This window comes from Oryctolagus cuniculus, chromosome 11 (assembly GCF_964237555.1).
Source record: "Oryctolagus cuniculus chromosome 11, mOryCun1.1, whole genome shotgun sequence".
NCBI lineage: Eukaryota > Metazoa > Chordata > Mammalia > Lagomorpha > Leporidae > Oryctolagus > Oryctolagus cuniculus.
The window spans coordinates 34442244-34463232 of NC_091442.1; the positions used below are offsets into that span (position 1 = coordinate 34442244).

A 20989-nucleotide genomic window follows, 5' to 3' on the forward strand; every position below is an offset into this window, starting at 1 on the left:
TTTGAAATATTGCAGGGTTTAGCAATGTCTGCATAAAATGTTCTTGTGTGCATTTATTTTTCAGTTCCTATACCCAAGCCAATTCTATATTAGAAAGGGTTCCAAAAATATTCAAAACCAGTGCTTAAAGTAAAATAATTGTTCAATGATACACTACACACACATACACACACACACACACACACTCACTCACTCACTCACAAAAAGTTTTTGGTAAACAGAAATTCTGGCATGACATCTGTGTGTGTCTTGTTCAGTTTGGTTTAATTGACCCTGTGTCTATGATCCATGTGTGTCTGCATTATCTCTATATGTGTGTGAGAAAGTCACTCTGGTAGTGGTGGGGACAGCAGAGCGAGAGTACATTTTTATGCTTCATTATTCAATAAACCAAAAATTTCAGCTGAAACAAAACTCAGCCTTTGTGTTTTGGAGCTTGTAAATGTATTTTTAAATTTAGTGTTGTTTCCTGACTTTTCATAATTTTGTTCCTCTGTTCTACAAATACTAGTTGATTTCTTGTTCAACCAAAAAAGAGATGCACATAACAAATTGAAAAGTTTAATTTTATTTAGGACAAGTTTTGCATATGTCATATGTGGGTATTTGTCAGATAAAGAAACAAATAGAGGTTTTGTAATATATAAAGCTTTGTGGACTGGGAGGCCTAAGTTCTTTATTGCAAATTAATGAACATGGAAGGGTGAGGAGCTACAGCTTTGTATTGACTCCTCTATTCAATAGATATTTCTTCCATCTGCATTGCCTTTCCTTGTCTTCCACCTCAGGTCGATTTTTCCACTTTTTTCAAGACCTAGTTTTCCAGGAGGTCTTTTTAAATCAATTCCCTTCACCCCTCAAGAATGGCAGTCTTATTTCCCCCTAAATTCGATCTTCTGATATTCTCCCCTCTAAGCTGGAAGTTCTATTCAGGGGCCTTTGCTTTCACTTTTCTCACAGAGAACTGCACAATGGCATGAGGTTTGTAAAGGCTCTTCCAATAAGTAATCCATTGAAAAACCTAGGGAACCTGGAGGAGATCTCAGAGCCAGTGTGTTTGGGTCACACTAACCCCTGGTAGTTGGTGTTGGACACCAGCAACATGGACAAAAATGGACAACGTCACCCTCCATACACCTATGTGTGTTCATGTCAGATTTTCTTCCTTCTCTTATGCTTGAAAAATAAAAAATGGAGGAAATTTATTATCGATTTAAAATATGATTTAATGGTAATTTTTTTTCCTTTATCACCTCTTTGGCTGTTTTAGGGAACCGAAGATATCTCCAGGATAATTACAAAGTTGTTAAATTAGGTGAAAACTGTGTGTAGAGTGGTTCAAATCCTTTTGCAACAAAAATTCACTGACAAAAGGTGAATAAGTTAATGAATATTTTAAAGCCATGCTCAAGTTTAAACACCATATGGACATTGAATTAACTATGCTTTGAAGAGGAACCTCCCGGAAAGAATGGGTTAAAACTGCTTCTTTTCCTCATTCATTTCATTGCTCTCTGATGCCAACAAAGAAATCATTTATATAGGTATGGAAGAAATAATCTTTAAAGGAACTACCATCTGATTTATAGATCACATACAGCATCTTAACACCAATGACCAAATGATGCTTCCCATCTAATCTTTGATTGTTCAGACAGATTATTATGAATGAATTAATGAATGACCTTTTAGCAACTTAAAAAGTGAGGGTATGTGAAATAACATGCCACAAGAAAAATTGTCATAATATTTTACAGGTATCTCTCTTGTATTATGATGCTTGTTTGTCTTTTGGTTTCCAAAGCACCAAGCATAGTGCAAGTCATAGGTATTCAGTTAATATTTATGGACTCTTTTAATTTTCATTATTTTGAATGTTTTTATATGCACTCATTCATTTGGCCTAACAGCAGCATCGTAGCTGTTAACTCATTTTTTTTTTAAATTTAGTGTTAACTCTTTTTTTTAGGCGAGGAAAGCTAAAATCTTTACAAGGTCACAAAAGGAATAAATAAAGAATCCTAGACTGAAATGCACTCATTTCTTCTCTGATTAACTTTATCTCAATTCTCCTATATATAGAATTTACTTAAAGTTCTTGAGAAATGTCTAGATTATGTAAAGATATGAAAATAAATATGTAAAAATATTGTATCAATTTAAGCATTACTTTATAATTTGAATTGCTAATGATCTAATTATTGACAGAAGAATGTGTTTGAAAGCCAAAAAAAATAAAAAATAGGTAACTTGAAGCAAAGACTATGTCAGAATATGATTATACTTAAAACAGCATTCTGTATATTTCAAGGAAGTGAGTAATTTGGTCATTGCATAAAGGCTTTTTAGTGAAAGTGAAAATATGGTATATTTTGGAGTCAAAGTATTATATAAGGAGAAATGAAAATGATCTTTGCAAAGTTAAAGCATGTGATTCTTCTATTTTAATTCTAACTCACCATGTGACTCTGAGAAGGTCATTTAATTTCTCTGAGCCTCAGTTCTGTGGAATGTACAACCACCATAACCTACATCTTCCCTTTCCTGACTCCTTAAGTAAGTGAGGAGGTACAAATTAAACAATGCAGCTGAAAATCCTTTGCAATTTGCTCCTTTATATGTGCCACTGTCAGTTTGTTTTATGGCATTCTATCACCAATTCAGTAATTATCAACTCACATAATGAAGTATCCTCTACAAAAGGTATTTGGACATCACCACAATCGATGAGGACAGTGTATGACACCTGAAAGAGGTGTATTCTGATTTTTAGAGCGAAATTTAAAAGTAAACAAGCTACCAAAAAAGTAAATATAGGAATTAGTAACACAGTATTTGTTTTTCAGTTCCATTAGAGGCTTTGGAGTATTATCAGTGTGTATTCTTCTTATGTAACTATGTGACATTACTTGGAGCCTAATTCTACAGTTCTACAAAGGACCCTAGACAACCCTCATAAATCTCAGGTTCACTCACCTCCTTCCTGGCAGAGTGATGACAGCGTAATAAGTGAGGGTGGGTGACCCCAGGGTACACAGTCCTCAAGCACTCAGAAAGCAGAACTTACAGGGAAATAAGCCTGAGTGGATACACTGCACTGTCTCCTGGCCCCTTTGGAAGAGGCGTCAATTTAACTTTAAACCCAGGAGCTCCTTTAGAGCAGTGGAGATGAAACTGTTGCCATAGCATTTTCCTTCTCTATTCCTGTCTACCCCTCCTCCCCCAGAGCAGCAACAATTTGCGCGCTCGACCGCTTTCCTTCCAGAACCAGATGCGTTTCCAGAAGCCAGGACTCCAGTGATGTGACAGCCACAGCACTAAACAACTGTACCCAGCAGGAGGGAAATTTAGTAAGTCTAAGGGTGCTGTTGAGTTTCTCAGGACAGACTCATCTCTGCGGCTGCAATTGCAGCGAGAATTCGAGATCCCCTACGTCTCAGGGGCGCGCTGCACAAGCACAAGCCAAGCCACAAGCAAGTACCTCTGCAACACAAGCGGGCTGCTCTTAGCGCTCGCAGCCGGGGACGCTCCCTCCCCACGCGTCCCTTCCCTCTGCAGTGAGCTGACTCCAGCGCCCGCAGCGGCCGCTGGCGCACCGAGTCCCAGCCGGCGCGCTCGGAACACGCGCTCCCCCGCCTCCCTCTCGGGCCCCCGCCCTTGGCTCACTCGGGCCCACTCCCGCGGCGACTTTGAGGGATTCCCTCTCGGGCGGCCTCTGCAGCAGTACAGCTGGCCTCGTTCGCGCCGCTGCGAGCATGGATCGCCAAGGAAGAGCCGTTCTGGGCGTCCCCACACTTGGAGTTCTGCTGATGCTGTTCCGTGAGTAGCGTTCGGCGGGGTGCCCTCTTGGCGGGGAACCCAAGCGGCACGGGAAACCTAGCTAGTCTCTCTGTTTTGCGGATTTCTCTCCCCTCCTTCTTCCACGGGAGGGAGGGAGGGCCTTCTCGGTCGGTGGCAGGAATTCCCCGGAGAGCCACACACCTGTGTGGCACATCCCAGACCGAGCGCCAGGCCGGCTTCCTGAGGTCAGCACTGGCAGGAATTATGTGATGTTGGGGGGATTTGGGGGGAGGATGGGGGCCGTATTGCAAATTTTTAAGGACTTAATTTTTTTAATTTTAAAATTATTTTTATTGTACATTAACAGAGCAGAATCGAGTTTGTGAGCGCTGGGTTAGAGAAATGCCTCGCAGAGCGCACAGCTGCCGGCAGGGAACTTTGTCACCCCAAAGCCCGCAGACAACCCGTTGTCTTTCCACCCCAGTGCGGGAGATGCGTGAGCTCGCTAAGCCCTGAGCTGATGGGAATTTTTTGTTTGTTTGTTCTGCAGATGCATTGGCTCAAATCGTAGCAGAACAAGAAGTGGAAAATCTCTCAGGCCTTTCCACTAACCCTGAAAAAGATATATTTGTGGTGCGGGAAAATGGGACGACGTGTCTCATGGCAGAGTTTGCAGCCAAATTTATTGTACCTTATGATGTGTGGGCCAGCAATTACGTAGATGTAAGGAACCCTTCCTCCCCTAGCTTGCTCCTAGGGCTCCAGGGTCAAGGGCACCCTCCCTGGAGTCCCTGCGAAGACCTGGGTCGCCTGCCTTCCCCCCACCCCCAACTCCCCAGCAGGCCGTTCCTGAATGCTGCATGGGGGTTCCGGCTTGTAACGCCTTCTGCTCGTCCTGCCTGCTTTCAAAGTAATCGCCCCTTTCTCCGCTTTCCTACCGGCGGGGTCTGCACGTTCAGCATACAACCGCATGTTCCCGGACCTGGGAGCGCGCGCGCGCGCAAAGGAGCGCCCAAGCGTGCAGCCCAGAGTTCGGACGCCCAGCCCTTTCCAGTCCCTCTCCGGCTCCTCCGCGGGGCCGGGCGCGCTGAGAGGGCGCGGGGCGCCTGTGTTCCCAGCTGATCACAGAACAGGCTGACATCGCGCTGACCCGGGGAGCCGAGGTGCAGGGCCACTGTGGCCACAACGAATCAGAGCTGCAGGTGTTCTGGGTGGATCGCGCGTACTCGCTCAAAATGCTGTTTGTAAAGGTAACTCGGGAATGGGCGGGCAGAGGGCCCCCAGGCTCCGGGTGGGCTTGGGTGTGAGCAGTCCCTGGGTTTCTGGACCCTGGAGCGGTTGAGGGCGATTGACGCGCCACTCTCCTGCACGGCAGGAAAGTCACAACACGTCCAAGGGCCCTGAGGCGACGTGGAGGCTGAGCAAGGTGCAGTTTGTCTACGACTCTTCCGAGAAGACCCACTTTAAGGACGCCGTTCGCGGTGAGTAAAGTCGAGCTGGGCTGGAGAGGGGCCTGGGAAAGCGCGGCCAGGCTAGGAGCTCAGGCGGGGAGGGCGAATTTCTCAGGGTTTTGGAAACCGGTCAAGCCTTTGTGCTCCCAGGCGGAGGCCAGCCTTGGGTTACCCTCCAGGTCGAGGGAGGCAGGAACGCCTAGCTGTTCTCTGGATCTCAGACCTTGTTGGTGCGCAAGGGATCCCCGGTCCGAGGACGAATTGGTGACCCTGGATGAGACGTCCCTCGAGGGTCTGTCGTGCCCGGCTGCCTTAGGACGGCGTCTTCTGATTTGGGCTTCAAAAGAGCACGGAGCAGGGCACGGTTTTATTTCTATGTATTTACTTAGGCACCCCAGCTGTTCTTTTCGGGAGTTAAAGCTGCAAGGGAACAGTCTCTGACGGCCTTCCGCATCTGCGCAGGGCACCCGGGATTCGCACAAGCTTTTCAGTCACTGTCGGCAGCCGGTTCAGAGTGAGCTTGTTGGGCCTTATGTTTTAATTCGTGATTTTTTTGTGCCCATCACAGCAACAACTCGCCCAGATTCTCCAAAAATACTGTGGTGTAAGAGGAGCATCCATCCTCAAAATAAGTGTTTTTTATTTTTTTGCAGGCACCATCAAACATAACCTTTAAATTTTTTTGTTCTTTATAAATTTCTTACTTCACTCAAAATGAGGCCTGCCATCACCCAGGCAGCAGTGTTGGGAAAGGATTTTTTATTGAACATGTAAAAGAACACATGTGTCATTTCTCCCTTATTCCCTTCTTTACAAATGCAGTAAAAAAGTGTGTTCTCTCCTCTTTATCAAAATTCACATTTTAAGCATTTCCCCCAATTAAGTGAGACCAAGACATTAAAATTTAAAAAGGGCTTTAAAAATCCCCAACTTAAGCCAAAAAAAAGGGGGGTACAGACTTCCAAAGCGTTTGCCTGAATGCAAGGGCATGCACCCAGAGCATTAGAGGTTGGCTAAGACTTGTCATTCCTGGCTGGGCTCAGTGGGACACGTGATAAACCAAGTCACTTGTGTTTCTGTATCTTTGGAATCTCCATTGTAAGGTTTTCTATAGTATAAACTATTATATAGTAAAATGGGCTGGGTTTTTAAATATCACTCTTGCAAAAAGAAAATCCAAATTTTATTTAATGAGTGCTGGCTCACAAGGGAATGAGGGTGTTTGTCCTTGATCACCATTTATGCCACCAATAGAGCCTGGTCCCTGGCATGGCAACACAGAGGACAGGAGGGTTGTAGGTATGGAGCTGGGGGGCAAGAACCCACTCTGGTGCACCAGGTTAGGAACGGTGAGGGTTTCACCAGCAAGAGGGCCCTAACCATCGCCTTGGACCTTTGCTGCAGCTGGGAAGCACACGGCCAACTCGCATCACCTGTCTGCCTTGGTCACCCCCGCTGGCAAGTCCTACGAGTGTCAGGCTCAGCAGAGCATTTCTCTCGCCTCCAGTGATCCACAAAAGACGGTCACAATGATCCTGTCGGCAGTGCACATCCAACCCTTTGACATCGTCTCAGACTTCGTCTTCAGTGAAGGTATGTGACGGGGGAGGTAGGGCAGGGAGGAGCAGCAGAGGCCATGAAGGGCTGAAGAGGGACCTGCTGGGATCCCAAGGGGTTATACTCTCTCTCTCTCTCTCTCTCTCTCTCTCTCTATATATATATATATATATATATACACACACACACATACATACATATGTGTGTGAAATGGCTGAAATGGCGATGCTGCCTCTGTTACTTTTCAAAGATGAAAAAGGGATAAGGTCTTTCTTTCTTCCTGCCTCCCTTCATTCTTCATTCCTCTGTTTTTTCTTCCTCTCCCTTTCTTCTTTCTCCCCCCTCTCTCTTCCCTTCTGTGCCAAAAGATGTCACTGTAAGGGAGAGAGCTGAGAAAGCCACCTTGGAAAAACTATGCTTTTGATGCAAACTTTCTGAGGAGAAAGACAATAAGTTCAAATAGCTGACGAGAGCCTCAGCTTGGAGAAAAACCTTTGTTCCTCTGGGCCTCAGTTCCTTCCTGTCCTCTCCTTGCCTCCAGATGTAGGTTTCACCACTCTGAGTTCAGGTTTGCTGTGGTCAGAAAACCACGGGGGTGGGTGTGCATTCGCAGGTTGCAGAGAAGGGCACCCCCAGGGCTGCCTCCACCCAGCATTCGTCCTAACTGGGAGGGATGCCAGGGAGGCTCCGGGAAAGGAAGGCTCCCAAAGGCTGCCTTGGCTCGCTGTATCTCAGGCTGTGCTTGCCCCTGCAAGGTTTAGGTTGTCCACATTCTCTTACTCCTCTGCATCCCAGAAGGAGTAGAGCATGAAGAGAATCTACATCTGCAATTTGTCGAAGTCTAGCAAAAATCGACATTGGATACATGTGGGATAAGTGAATTAAACTCATTTATTCTTTCCTTCTCATAGGGAGAAGGTTATTAAAGACATTTTGACATTCTGTCTTTCCTAATTGTTTAAAAATGGAATCCCAGTGTGAATGCAACTATTCGAGATAAGCAGGATAGTAGGGAATCTCCACCTGTATTCAGCTTTCATGAAACACAGCTTCCACTCATATTGTGTGAAATAACATGCACCCCTTACCACTGCACTCCCTGGTCAATCAGAAGGCATTTGAAAATTCTAAGTTTAATTGTCCTGGAGAGAAGGGCCTGGTTCCTACCGTTCTCACCCATCTTTGTGCTGTTAACACCTAATACACTGCCTGGCACATAGCAAATGTCACTTAACTTTGGCTGAATTGATATTCTAAAGTTGTGGATTCAATTAGTAGAGACTTCCAAGTACTTATGTGAAAGGAAAGTCTGAATGTAATGTATTTACTAAAGTAGTGCCATATTTAACTATTCCATATTAATATGTTTTCTGCAAAATTGAAACTAAACTCTCAATGTCCAGATCTTCATATTAAAAGCAATCTTTTTGGTTATGGACACAGTTATAGAAGGTAACAGTAAATTTATTTCTTAAACTGAAATTGTTAAATATAATTAAACATATAATTACTTATTGACTGGGAATTCATTAGCAACATATTGTACTACATAGTACTATAAGTGCCTTTGAGTTTTTAGAGGTATTTTTTTTTAAGGATCTATTTATCCAAAAGGCTAAATAAAGAGTTACAGAGAGGCAGAGGCAGAAGGAGAAAGAGAGAGAGATGCTCCATCTGCTGGTTCGCTCCCCAGATGGCCACAATGGCCAGAGCCTGCTGATCAAGGCCAGGAAGCAGAAGCCAGTAACTTCTTCCAGGTCTCCACATGGTTGCAGGGGCCATCTTCTACTGCTTTCCCAGGCCATAGCAGAGAGCTGGATTGGAAGTGGAACAGCTGGGTCTTGAACCAGCACCATTATGGAATGCCGGCACTGCAGGCGGCGGTTTTACCTTCTATGCCACAGCGCCGGGTCCCAAGGGTATTCTTAATATTCACTAATGACTTCTTGTTTTTCACTGGTCATCTGTTACTAGGCACTTCTGGGACTATAGTGCTACTGGTACTAAAGTTGCTGCTTTTACTAGTTCCCTGCCACAAGCTCATCCTCGTCTGGGGGGGGGGGTGCTATTTCTCAGTTATTGCTTGTGATTGTCTTCAGATTGAGAAATCAGATCACACAGATGGTTAGAACTGTGCTCGAATTAAGGATGTAAAAAACACTGAATAAGGACAGGAGCAACTTTCCTAAAAATCAGTGAAATTCATTACATGCAGTTAATGATATCTTTTGTTTAACAAGCATTTTTTTTTTTTTTACATGCAATTCAGCCTGCTCAGTGAGGAAGCTCTTGGGGTACCTTGGATAGTTCTAAGCACGTGTAACTGCCTGGATGCAGATCCAGGAAACACAAGCAAATTGCGCTTGTCTCACCCAGGCTTTTCTTGCCAATAATTAGGATGTTCTCTCTCACGTGGTGCCCTGGGGCTTAGGAACTGACTATCTTGTGAGGAGGCAGTTTCATTCAGGATCACTCATTGGCTCCCTGTGCCTTTGTGTAGCAGGGATTCTTTTGTTCCTGGCTCCTCCTGTCGGCGCCTCTGAGCATCTACCCCCCAACCGTGTTTTGTAAGAGATGTTACATCCATTTGTTGGAATCTGAAAGATCATTTTTTTGGGTATCTTTTCAGGATCCCGCAGCGGGACCCCACGCCCCTACAAAAGGAGCTTAAGAGACTTTCATTGTGTTGCATAAGCCTTTGTAGGTGTCAGTGGATAAATGCTTGCAGATCGGGTAGTAATTTGGTTATATTTTTGCACGACCACTGTACGGGATGTGTATGTGCATTTGGTTAAGTTGTGTGTGTGTGTGTGTGTGTGTGTGTGTGTGTGTGTTTGGACAGTGGCCATGATCCACCACAGCAAAAAGGATTCCCATGAAGAGTCCATTCTCTGTGTAAGGGGGTCTTGACTGGCTTTCTTTATACCTGCCTACTTAGTACACATTACGAGAAGCAAGAAAGTGCCAGTGAAATGAGTTAGTGGACACAATGGGGCTTGAATTAGCCCAAATAGGAGCTGATGTCTTTATTACATTTCTGGTGCATTATACTTGGCTACTACACGGACCCCTGCATGAAAGTCTCTCTGCCCAGCAAGTCTTCAATTGCAACATGCACAGGTGTCTTCAGCTGCTATGTGCACAACTGTGGTGATATTGTCAACATGCAGAGCCGGGTTTAGTGGATCTTGTGGTGGTTACTCAAGATGCTCCTTTCTAATAGGGTTTTAGGTAATGCTTCTGGTCCATGGAATATTGTTGGTGCAGAGAGTGGGTTTGAGGGATTAGATGAATCAAATACAAGCCTTATTCAATGCTGCTGGCACAGGACACTATGGGAAGGGAATCCCCTCATAGCATGAGACATGCAGGAGGCATATGGCACAGGCACCACTATCCAAAGGGGAAAAGGAAAAGCAAACCTGTGAGAGAAAAGGCACTGGGAAGGGGACTATCACGTGGTATTTGTGGGTCAGACAGTTCCTACTGGCCTTAGAACCACAAGACTTTAGCTTATCATTGGGTGACAGCTATTGGGTGAGGTTTCAAGGGGTAGGCAAAGTAGGAAGTCTCTTAATGACTAAACATTTGCTTGTTTGGACTATTTTAAAAATAATTGTGTGTGTATAATTTTGAGTTTGATTCCAGCAGGCTTTGAGCTATTAGGTTTCATCCACAGTGGACATTAACCACCTCGAGGCCACTGTTCAGAGACTGCCTTTGGCTTATTTATATGCCAAATATGAAGGCCCTTCAAACAGTTCGTGGAAATGGACTTAAAAGAAATCCATGCATACTAGGAGTCTTCAAAATGTAATGGGAAATGTACGCTATGAAAAAGCTATGCATGGATTTCAAAATATTTTGCACCAAAATAAGCTAGACTTTTAATTTTTTTCAGGAATTTTTCTTTTTATTTATTTTTTATTTATATGCATGCATTTCATAAATACAACTTTAGGAACATAGTAATTCTTTTTTTTAAGATTTATTTATTTTACTTGAAAGTCAGAGTTACACAGAGAGAGGAGAGGCAGAGAGAGAGAGAGAGAGAAAGAGTCTTCCATCCTCTGGTTCGCTCCCCAATTGACCACGCCAATCCGAAGCCAGGAGCCAGGAGCTCCTTCTGGGTCTCCCATGCAGGAGCAGGGGCCCAAGAACTTGGGTCATCTTCTACTGCTTTCCCAGGCCACAGCGGAGAGCTGGATCAGAAGTGGAGCATGCAGGTCTCGAACCGGCATTCACATGGGATGCCAGCACTGCAGGCGGCGGTTTTACCTGCTACACCACAGCACTGGCCCTAGAACATAGTAATTCTTCCCACTGTACCCACTCTCCCACCCACACTCCTACCCCTCTTCCTATTCCCTCTCCTGATCCCAGTCTTGTTCTTTTTTTTTTTTTTTTACTAAGATCTATTTTCATTTAACTTTATACACAAAAGATTAACTCTAGGTAAAGAGTTCAACACTTTGTATGAGGAAGAAAAAGAAAGAGAAAACCAAAACAAACAAACAAACAAGAACCAACAACAACAACAAAAAAGAAGCAAAAACTGGTGAACTTTTCCAATAACCCTTGTATATTGTGTGTAGCAACCATCACCTGCAGTCCAAGGTGCCCATGTCGAGTTGGGGTTAATGAACTTGTACTTCCATAGTTAATTCATAGAATTCACAGTGTGTCTCTCTGAGAGCTTCAGGAAGTCTCTGGCATTGATGGGATGAGAATGCTTTGCTGAGAAGTGACAAACTTCCCTGAATATTTTAATGGCTTGAGTTAAAGGAAACTCTTGTATAATATGTATATATATATATATATATATATGTGTGTATATATGTATATGTATGTGTGTATATATATATATATAAACAACAAAAATGTAATAGAACATAAAAACTGCCTTTGTTCCCTTTTATTAAAGCCACTTACAGGCTCATCTCCTTTTTAAAATTTCCATGGGGGAAAATAAGCCCATGAGAGAGACGCCGAGATCCCCATTTACAATGGAGGAAGTGAGGCTCAAGGAGGTGAAGTTGCTTGGTGAAGGCTGGGCTCCAGTATCCTGCCTTCAGGTAGCAGATCCTGGGCTCTTAGCCTCTCCGAGTCCCAGCGGCTCCTGCTGAGCAACTGCTAAACCCATCAGTGCAGGAAGCTTGTCAGGAACACTGAATTCATGAGTCTTTAAGTCTAGGAGGCTAAAGGGGAGATATCACCTGAACTTTGTTTTACACAGATCCACGGGAGATTGTATGTTAGTGGAAATGGACCGTCACCTGTTACCTCCCAGGATGTGCATTGGTAGAAAGCTAGAAGCAGGAGTAGAGCCAGGACCCAAACCTTGGCACTCTGACATGGCATGAGGGTGTCCCAAATGGCATCTTAACCACTGCTCCAAATGCCTGCCATTGCAATGTGTGGAAATGGTGGATGCCAAGAAAGAATGGTCAGTTTCCATGTCCACTGCACCTAGGTAGTAGGATATATGAACTTTCCCTGCCCTCGTGTAGCTCTTAGTCTAGTAGGAAGGGTACATACCATGGATACCAAGTTCCTGGCATATATTGGGATCAAGCAATTGTTGCTTTTATTATTTTTCATTCCCAAATCTTATATATTGATGAGAGTCTCTCCTTGTATCGAGCCAAGATCTCCAAAGTGCATTTACTTTAATGGCTTCTCAGGATTCAAAATATATTTTGCTGGGATAAAAGAAGCCCAGAAGCAGCCCAGAGAAAACAGAGGGTCAAATTCTTCCCTCTGGGTGCCTAGTCAGACGGTTGAGGGATACACAGCCAGAGAGCAAGCGATTTATACTGAAGCAGTGCTTGCTTTCAAGAGAGCTTGAGGAATAAAATAGCATCCCTTCACCCGTACCAATACTGTTGATTTGGGGTACAATGAAGTCATCTTGTGGTTTGCCCGAAGTTTTTTTCTGATGATGAGGAGGGTGCTTGTTGCCTTTTCCAGCCACGGTCCCCTTACCTTGGAGCCCAGTTTTGTGTGCTCTAGAGCTGAGTGCTGCTGGACCCCATGTCGTGTGGAGTTGGACAGAGTCAGGGGCTCCAAAGCATCTGAAGCAAGGTGTGGTCTGGGCTCAGCCAAGCTTTTCTTGGCACAGATGTTCTTTTGTAATTGGTGATTTATAATCAGCTTATTACTTAGAATTTCAACTGGAGGGTGGTGGTCCACAGAGCTTGTGCACAGAATTCAGGAGGTCTACAAAGTTCAGTGGGAAAATGTGCATCTTTACTTTTACTAACCTCTAATATTTAACTTTTTTTTTGATTATAAATAAAGGTAGTAAACAGCATTCCTTAGGACCTTGTCACCAGTAGAAATTGCAGATATTTTCACCTCACATTAGTTTGTGCTGATCTTGCAAAATATCATTTATGCTTCTCACAGTTTTCAGTCATAGCCAAGGCACACTTGTATTAATAAACACATATATGCTGCATCTGAAATTATTTTTAAAATATTTTGAGAGCTGAAATTCAGCTTCCTTTGTAATCATATATATTTCATTTTGTGCATTCACAAACATTATTTTGATGAGGCAACCATACATTCATCAATCCTGCCCCAAAAGATTATGGCCTTTGCTTTAGTGGGTCATACATGGCATTATTTTAAATGAAATAACATTTAAAGAGAATACATTACTAGATGAGCAAATCAAGAATAACTGTTGCTTGTTAAACTTGGGTTTTAGTTACATGTGTGTACATAGACTCTAATTTGTAATGCAAAATGTTGTTCTTTGTATGTGGCAGAGGCAGAAATTGAAAAGAATTGGCTTAAAACTGGAGGTATGCATGTCCTTCTTCTAAGGGTTTGTAATACTCAACTTGTTAATTCTTGGGGCTAGTTGCTTTCCAAAATTTAGAATATTTTAGACTTTTGCAAGATGGTAGACTGCAGAGTCTATATGCTATTTAAAACCCCAAAAGAGTCAGGACAGCCCCCCGCAATCGAATATATTAATTTGTTTGCTCCTTGCAGTGAAACATATGAATCTTCCTGCTAATGAATGACTGAGCTCTGCAACCAGCACTTTGAGTCAGATTTTGCTGCCAAATGAGTGATGAACATGCTTTTGGTTTCTAGAGCTTTGTGAATTTGGGGAGGGTGCATAAGAGACAGTGGACTTGGGAATACCTTTTTTTTTTTCTAAAACATATTTATTTATTTGAAAAGCAGAGCAACAAAGAGAGAGACAGAGAGATCTTCTATCAGCTGATTCATTCTCCAAATGGCCCCAACATCTGGAGTGAGACTTGGCCAAATCCAAGAGCCAGGCTCCTTTTGACCTGGTCTGGTCTCCCATTTTGGTGACAAGAGACTGAGTGCTTGAGCCATCTGCTGCCTTCCCTGGGCACAATAGCAGGAAGGTAGATTAGAAGCAGAGAAGTCAGGACTCAAACCAGCACTAAAGAAAAGCATCACAGTGCCCAATGCCAGCCCTTCCTTTATTTTTTTTTTTTAATCACTTGGTGTATGAGGATTGGTAAGGATAATGATTTAGTGTTTTTAATAATTCTTGCTTATTTTCCCATGATCATTTTGATATCACCATAGTCTAATATCTCCTTTATAGTTCCCTTTCATGAGGTGTCTTTAGTGCAGATTTTTTTAAGATTTATTTATTTATTTGAAAGACAGAGTTACAGAGAGGTAGAGACAGAGAGAGAGATCTTCCATCCGCTGGTTCACTCCCCAGATGACCACAATGGCCGGAGCTGCGCTGACCTGAAGCCAGGAGCCAGGAGCTTCTTCCAGGTCTCCCATGTGGGTGCAGAGGCCCAAGGACTTGAACCATCTTCTACTGCTATCCAAGGCCATAGCAGAGAGCTGAATCAGAAGAGGAGCAACCAGGACTAGAACCAGTGCCCATATGGGATGCCAGCGCTTTAGGTCAGGGCTTTAACCCACTGTGCAGGTTATTTTTTTTTCTCCAAAAGTAACAGGAAATAAACAGCAAGAGTTTGAGTATCCACCCTCCATCTTTTTCCTGAATACATCATCTTTCCTCTTACATCTTTCCTAAAGGATGGGATATGAGATGTTATTCTTCCCACCCAATCTGTTATCCAGGTAGGGTTAATTATTTTGATCCTTAACTTCCAAAGGCTTCCATACTTAAAAGAAGTGCATACAAGGCTTAAATTGTAGGGATTCTAACCTTACAGTTAACAGTAACAGAAAGACAATGGGTGCCAGGCGCTGTACTTGATCGGTAGTAATGCAGCTGATGCTCAGAACAGCCCAGTAAAGGAGATGCCCTATTTTACAGAACATTGAAGCTTAGGTAGATTAAGTTATTTGCTGAAAGCAAGCAGAAGACCTAGTATTTAAGTCCATTTTTATCCATATCCCTAACTGTTCCATTACATCTGCTCCCTTAGTGTGATAGTCTGAATCCATGGGACACATGGAAAGTTCACCTCTATATTTCTTTTTTTTTAAAGATTTATTTTATTTATTTGAAAGACAGAGTCACAGAGAGAGGTAGAGACAGGGCGAGAGGTCTTCCATCCACTGGTTCACTCCCCAGATGGCTGCAATGGCTGGAGCTGCACCGATCCGAAGCCAGGAGCCAGGAGTTTCTTCTGGGTCTCCCACACAGGTGCAGGGGCCCAAGGAATTGGACCATCTTGTTCGGCTTTCCCAGGCCATAGCAGAGAGCTGGATCGGAAGAAGAGCAGCCGTGTTTCGAACTGGTGCCCATATGGGATGCTGGCGCTTCAGGCCAGGGCGTTAACCTGCTGAGCCACAGCATCAGCCCCATATCTCTATTTCAATAGCTATTTCTAGCTATATATTTGTTTATTCATTGGTAGATAGGTGACACACAAAAAAAGAAAACACAACTTCATAAATTGGTCAATGCTGGTTGATGGCCTGGATTCTTCCTCAGTTAACTTCCTTTCTTCATGAAGCTCTTCTTGTCGCTGTTCTGAGCACGTGGAATTGTGACCATCTGGCCTTGCTGTTCAGTGGCTTAGCAGCTGGAGGTCTAGAAACAGAGTGCACACTCTCCTGCTTGCTCCAACTTGGGGGCCTTTTAACACCACTAATTGGGGTCTGCTAGGTACTACCCTAAGCTGTTGAATTAAAATTCTGGCTTCACATACTCTTGGAGAAATTCCTTAGCATCTTTATCCTGCAGTTGCCTTATGTTTTTAAAAATGGGTACAATAATGTTATTTACCTTATAGGGTTGTGATAGGGATTAATGCTATAATCTTTATGCTTGGAACTGAAAAAATTTAGAAACCAAGGATGTTATGTATACAGCTTAAAGCTGTACATTTGTATCAAAATTTCCCTTAGTTGTTATTAGAGAGGAAAGACCTCTAGGGTTCAGGGCTCATCCCCCTTCTTTCCACAAGGGGAGAAGAGGGACTGTGTCCACGGAGATTACGGAAGAATCTGCACACAGTGTGTGCCTAAGAAGTATTTACTGGGTCCTCTTGGCTGAAAGCTTGTCTTTATGAAGAGATAACTAGAACCTGTTTTTTTTTTCCAGTTGTATGACTCATAAATTCGGTCAAAAGGCCACCAATGACCTGCAAGTAGTGAGAAAGGCTGAGAGAATGTGTCTTGATTTCTAGAAACGCAGTACTTGTCAGCCCTACAAACTATTTGACCAAGGGAAGAATCATCCAAGAACTGTTTTTTTTTTCTTTTATGTATTTAAAAAATAAAGAAAAATGAAACACAGGGCTGTTAAGCTATCTTGGTTTTCAGGAAAGTAAAACAGAATCAACCTTGAGGTGCTGCTAACATTTTCATTCCTGACCTAGATGTGGTGCTCATTTGTGAAGAATCGTTGAACTCTACATATGCTGTGAAGAGATTGTAGCACACATTACATGTATTTTTTAAAGTTTTATTTATTTATTTGAAAGTCAGAGTTACACAGAGAAGGAGAGTCAGAGAGGGAGAGAGGGAGAGAGAGGGAGAGAGGGAGAGAGGGAGAGAGGGAGAGAGATCAGTCTTCCACCTGCTGGTTCACTTCCCAATTGACTGCAATGGCTGGAGATGCGCCGATCCAAAGCCAGGAGCCAGGAGCTTCTTCTGGGTCTTCCACATAGGTGCAGGGGCCCAAGGAGTTGGGTCATCTTGTTCTGCTTTCCCAGGCCATAGCAGAGAGCTGGATCGGAAGTGGAGCAGTCGGGACAAACTGGTACCCATATGGGATGCTGGCACTGCAGGCGATGGCTTTACCTGCCATGCTGCAGCGCTGGCCACATTGCATATATTTTTAAAATGAACCAACCTAATCTGTACAGCTTAATGCATTTTTGCCTGCACTCACAACCATGTAAACATCACTAGATCAAGGTCTAGAACATTTCTATCACATCTAAAAGTTCCCTTGTGTTCCTTTCATTGTGTATAAGCCCTTTTCTGATTTCTGTCACCACAGACTTAAGCTTGACCTGTCCTTGAACTTCACATACATGGGATCTTAAAGTATGTCCTATTTTGTGTCTGACAATTTCTATTTAACATATTTTGGAGAATCATCCATTTTGTATGCATAGCCACATTTTATTCCTTTTATATATTTTTAGTAATATTCCATTGCATATATAAACCAACATTTGTGTATCCATTGTACTTTGAGGGGCATTTTGGTTTGTGCCAACTTTGGCTATTCTCTATAAAAATTTCTATGAATACTTATGTTTCTATCTTTTTGTGCTGAGATGTTTTCATTTTCTTAAATTCTCAGGACTGAAATGCTAGGTTACAATGTACACATATGCTTGTTTCTATTAGAAATTACCAAATAGTTTTATCAGGATGATTGCACCATTTTACCCCCAGGCTGTTAAGAGTTCCAGGCACTCCATATTGTTGCCAACAGCTGGCTTTTTCAGTCTTTTAGAAAATTGCTTATGTGTACAATTCTCTACATGTTCATTATACTCCAATAAAAAGTTTAAAAATCAATAGGAAAAATCATGGTTGTTGTATCTAGTACTGAAACTGAAAATTTAAGTAAATCTTCTGGATATTTTGTTGACATCTGCCAGTTATCCACTAACCAAATATTGCCCTATTTAATCAATGTATTTTTATTTTTACATTATATAGAAATGGTAAGTGGTTAAAACTTGGGATTTGTTCTTGTAATATTATTCATTAATTTGAGAGACAGGTGGTAGGAAAGTTCCCATTGCTGGTTCATATCCCCAAATGTCTGGGGCTGGACCAGGCCAAGGCCAGGAACCTGAAACTCTATCCAGGCCTCCAGGTGGCTGGCAGAGACCCAACTACTTAAGCCACCACTTTCTGCCTCCTAGGGTTCACTTTAATAGGAAGATGGAATTGGGATCCAGAGCTGAGAATCAAAACGAAGGCACATCCCAATCTGGTGTCTTAAGCTCTAAGCCAAATGCCTACCCAGGAAAATATTATTCCAGGAAAAAAAGCCATCTGATTAAGCCATTTCCATTTTAATTTTGGGTGGTTGGAGGACTTAGGATGCAGAATGTGTTAAGAGCTCACTGCTTTTCTTCTCCCCTTCCCTTTCAGAGCATAAATGTCCAGTGGATGAGCGGGAGCAATTGGAGGAAACCTTGCCCCTGATTTTGGGGCTGATATTGGGCCTCGTCATTGTGGTAACACTCGTGATTTACCACATCCACCACAAAATGACCGCCAATCAGGTGCAGATCCCTAGGGACCGGTCCCAGTATAAGCACATGGGCTAGGGCCCATCCCACAAGCCTTTGCCCCCAACTGGATCAGGTTAAAAAAACACAAGCACTTTTCACCTTTACACAGGATACACCAACATACTACAGTCAAACAGGCCCGGGTATCAGAGTCTTGCTTGGCCTTCATCCATGCTTAAACCCAGGGAGGGAGGGACTATTTTGGATTTAGGAGGTGAATGACAATTGTTCTCTCCATGCTGGGGAGTGGAGGGGGAGGGGGTCAGCCAGCTTTCTTGCTCATGGAGGCTTGGCTTTGACTTTCCAAGGTACAGCGCATATCGCTTGGAGGAGGATCTGGGCCTGAAGTTTAGGGACTGGAAACACATTCTTTAGGGAGGAAACCCCTCTAGGTTTGGAGGAACAGGGGGTGCTTTTCTCTCTTGGACACAGCTGGCTTGCTCTCTACCGTTGTCAACACACACACAATACAACCTCACGCTCCCTGCAGCAAGACCCCTGAAAGTGACCCATGCTTCTGGCTGGCGTTCTGCATGTCTAGTGATTGTCTTGGGAATGTTTCACTGCTACTGCACCCAGTGACTTTGCAGCACCAGAACCCGTTTAATGTAACTATGCAGAGTTTTTGGACTTAAAATGTGTCAGGTCCGAGTAAGTGGACCTGAAGAATCAATCCCTGTGAGTTGTTTTTCAAAATGAATTAAAGTACACTACTCTCTGATCTGTGGTTGCTTTCTTGAAACAAGAAAATAAAACTACAATTGCTTCTTTTGGCATCCAGAGTAGAAAGGAGTGAAGATGAAGGTTGATTTGTCATGGTTGCAAGAGGAAAAAAACAAAAAAGGAACAGGGGCACATTGAGGGGGAAGGCGACTTTTGCAGGTTAACAGGCAGGGGCATGAATTTATCTTGGAAAAGAGAGTTTTATTTAGCTTTAACTTTTATTTGAAAGATAGAGACAGGAAAAAAAAAAAAAAAGAGATCGCCCATCCACTGGTTTACTCCCCACAGTCCCACAAAGTTGAGGCAGGGCCACACTGAATCGAAGAGCTAGGAACTCCATCACGTCTCTCCAATGGGTGGCAGGGATTTAACCACTCAGATCATCACCTGGCTGCCTCCAGGGTACACAGTAGGAAGCTGGACTAAGGAGTGAATCCAGGACTTGAACCCAGCCACTCCGATGAAGGACACATGCATCCCAAGCAGAGCTTTAATCACCAAGCCAAATGCCCACCTCATAAGTGGTTTCAATAAGTGCCTCTTGAATGATGGGTCTAACATCGTTTCTGATACTTCTTGGTCTTGGGTTTGGCATTTTTGATTGGATTAAAATGCAGGGTTGGATATGGAAGCCTAGGGTGCGTTTTATTTGAAGTGAAGTGTAATTTACTGAAACTTGCTAGAGAAGCACACATAGCGTGAATTCTGCTTATTTTTCAGAAGAACAGAATGGGGTAGGGGATTCCGCCCTCACTCCCTGCAGGATCCCACCACAGGGAGGCAGTTCGTGAGCTCATCTCCCTCAGTCCCTAACGGCCAACAGCAGGGCATCCTCCGAAGTTCATTATCCCAGCAAATCTGGATAATACCATCCTGTTGCTGTTCTGTTGCTCATTTGTTTGCTGCTCTATCAACCTCAATCCTCCTCTTGATGTGATCTCTCTTCAGTGTTTGCCTCAGACTACTGAGGGAAAAATGTCAAATTCCTCATCAAAGTTACATGTTGAGCAAAGAAAGTCACCTTCAGTGACTCTCACCCTGGAGGACAGTTGATTCTACTCTTTTAAAAAAATTTATTTTTGTTTTTGAAAGGCAGAGTTACACATAGAGAGAGATCTTCCAGCCACTGGCTCACTCCCCAAATGGCTGCAATGGTCGGGTTTGGGCCAGGCTGACACCGGGAGCCTGAATTCCATCTGGATCTCCCATGTGGGTTCAGGGGCCCAAGGACTTGGGCCATCTGCTGCTGCTTCACCAGGTACATTAGCAGGGAGCTGGAAGGGAAGCGGAGCAGCCAGGACTCGAACCAGTGCTCATATGGGATGCTGGCACCACAGGTGGTGACTTAACCCACTGCACCACAATGCTGTCCCCGATTCTATTCTTTTACTCATCTATGACCATGCTTCCATGTCCCAAACTTAACATACCTTTCCCATTTTAGTGTCACTTATATATATGTATGTATATTTAAAGATTTATGTATTTATTTGAAAGGCAGAGTTACAGAGAGGCAGAGGCAGAGGCAGAGAGAGGTCTTCCATTCACTGGTTCATTCCCCAGATAGCCACAATGGCCAGAGCTGTGCCAATCCGAAGCCAGGAGCCGGAGCTTCTTCTGGGTCTCCCATGTGGGTGCAGAGGCCCAAGCTTTTCTGGGCTATAGCAGAGAGCTGGATCAGAAGTGGAGCAGCCGGGACTCAAACTGGTGCTCATATGGGATGCTGGCACTGCAGGCAGTGGCTTTATCTGCTACGCCACAGCTTCAGCCCCTTATGTATTTTTT

General features: G+C 43.6%; 1 protein-coding gene across 1 annotated transcript; it reads left to right on the forward strand.

Annotated features, from left to right (window-relative positions):
* Positions 1–3094: 3094 nt before the first annotated feature.
* Positions 3095–19202, forward strand: LAMP5 (lysosomal associated membrane protein family member 5). Its single transcript, XM_002710977.5, has 6 exons — positions 3095–3819; positions 4331–4503; positions 4899–5030; positions 5156–5261; positions 6636–6824; positions 18339–19202. Exons 1-6 carry the CDS (start codon positions 3756–3758, stop codon positions 18515–18517), a joined length of 843 nt encoding a protein of 280 aa, XP_002711023.2. The 5' UTR covers positions 3095–3755; the 3' UTR covers positions 18518–19202.
* The last annotated feature ends 1787 nt before the right edge of the window (positions 19203–20989 follow it).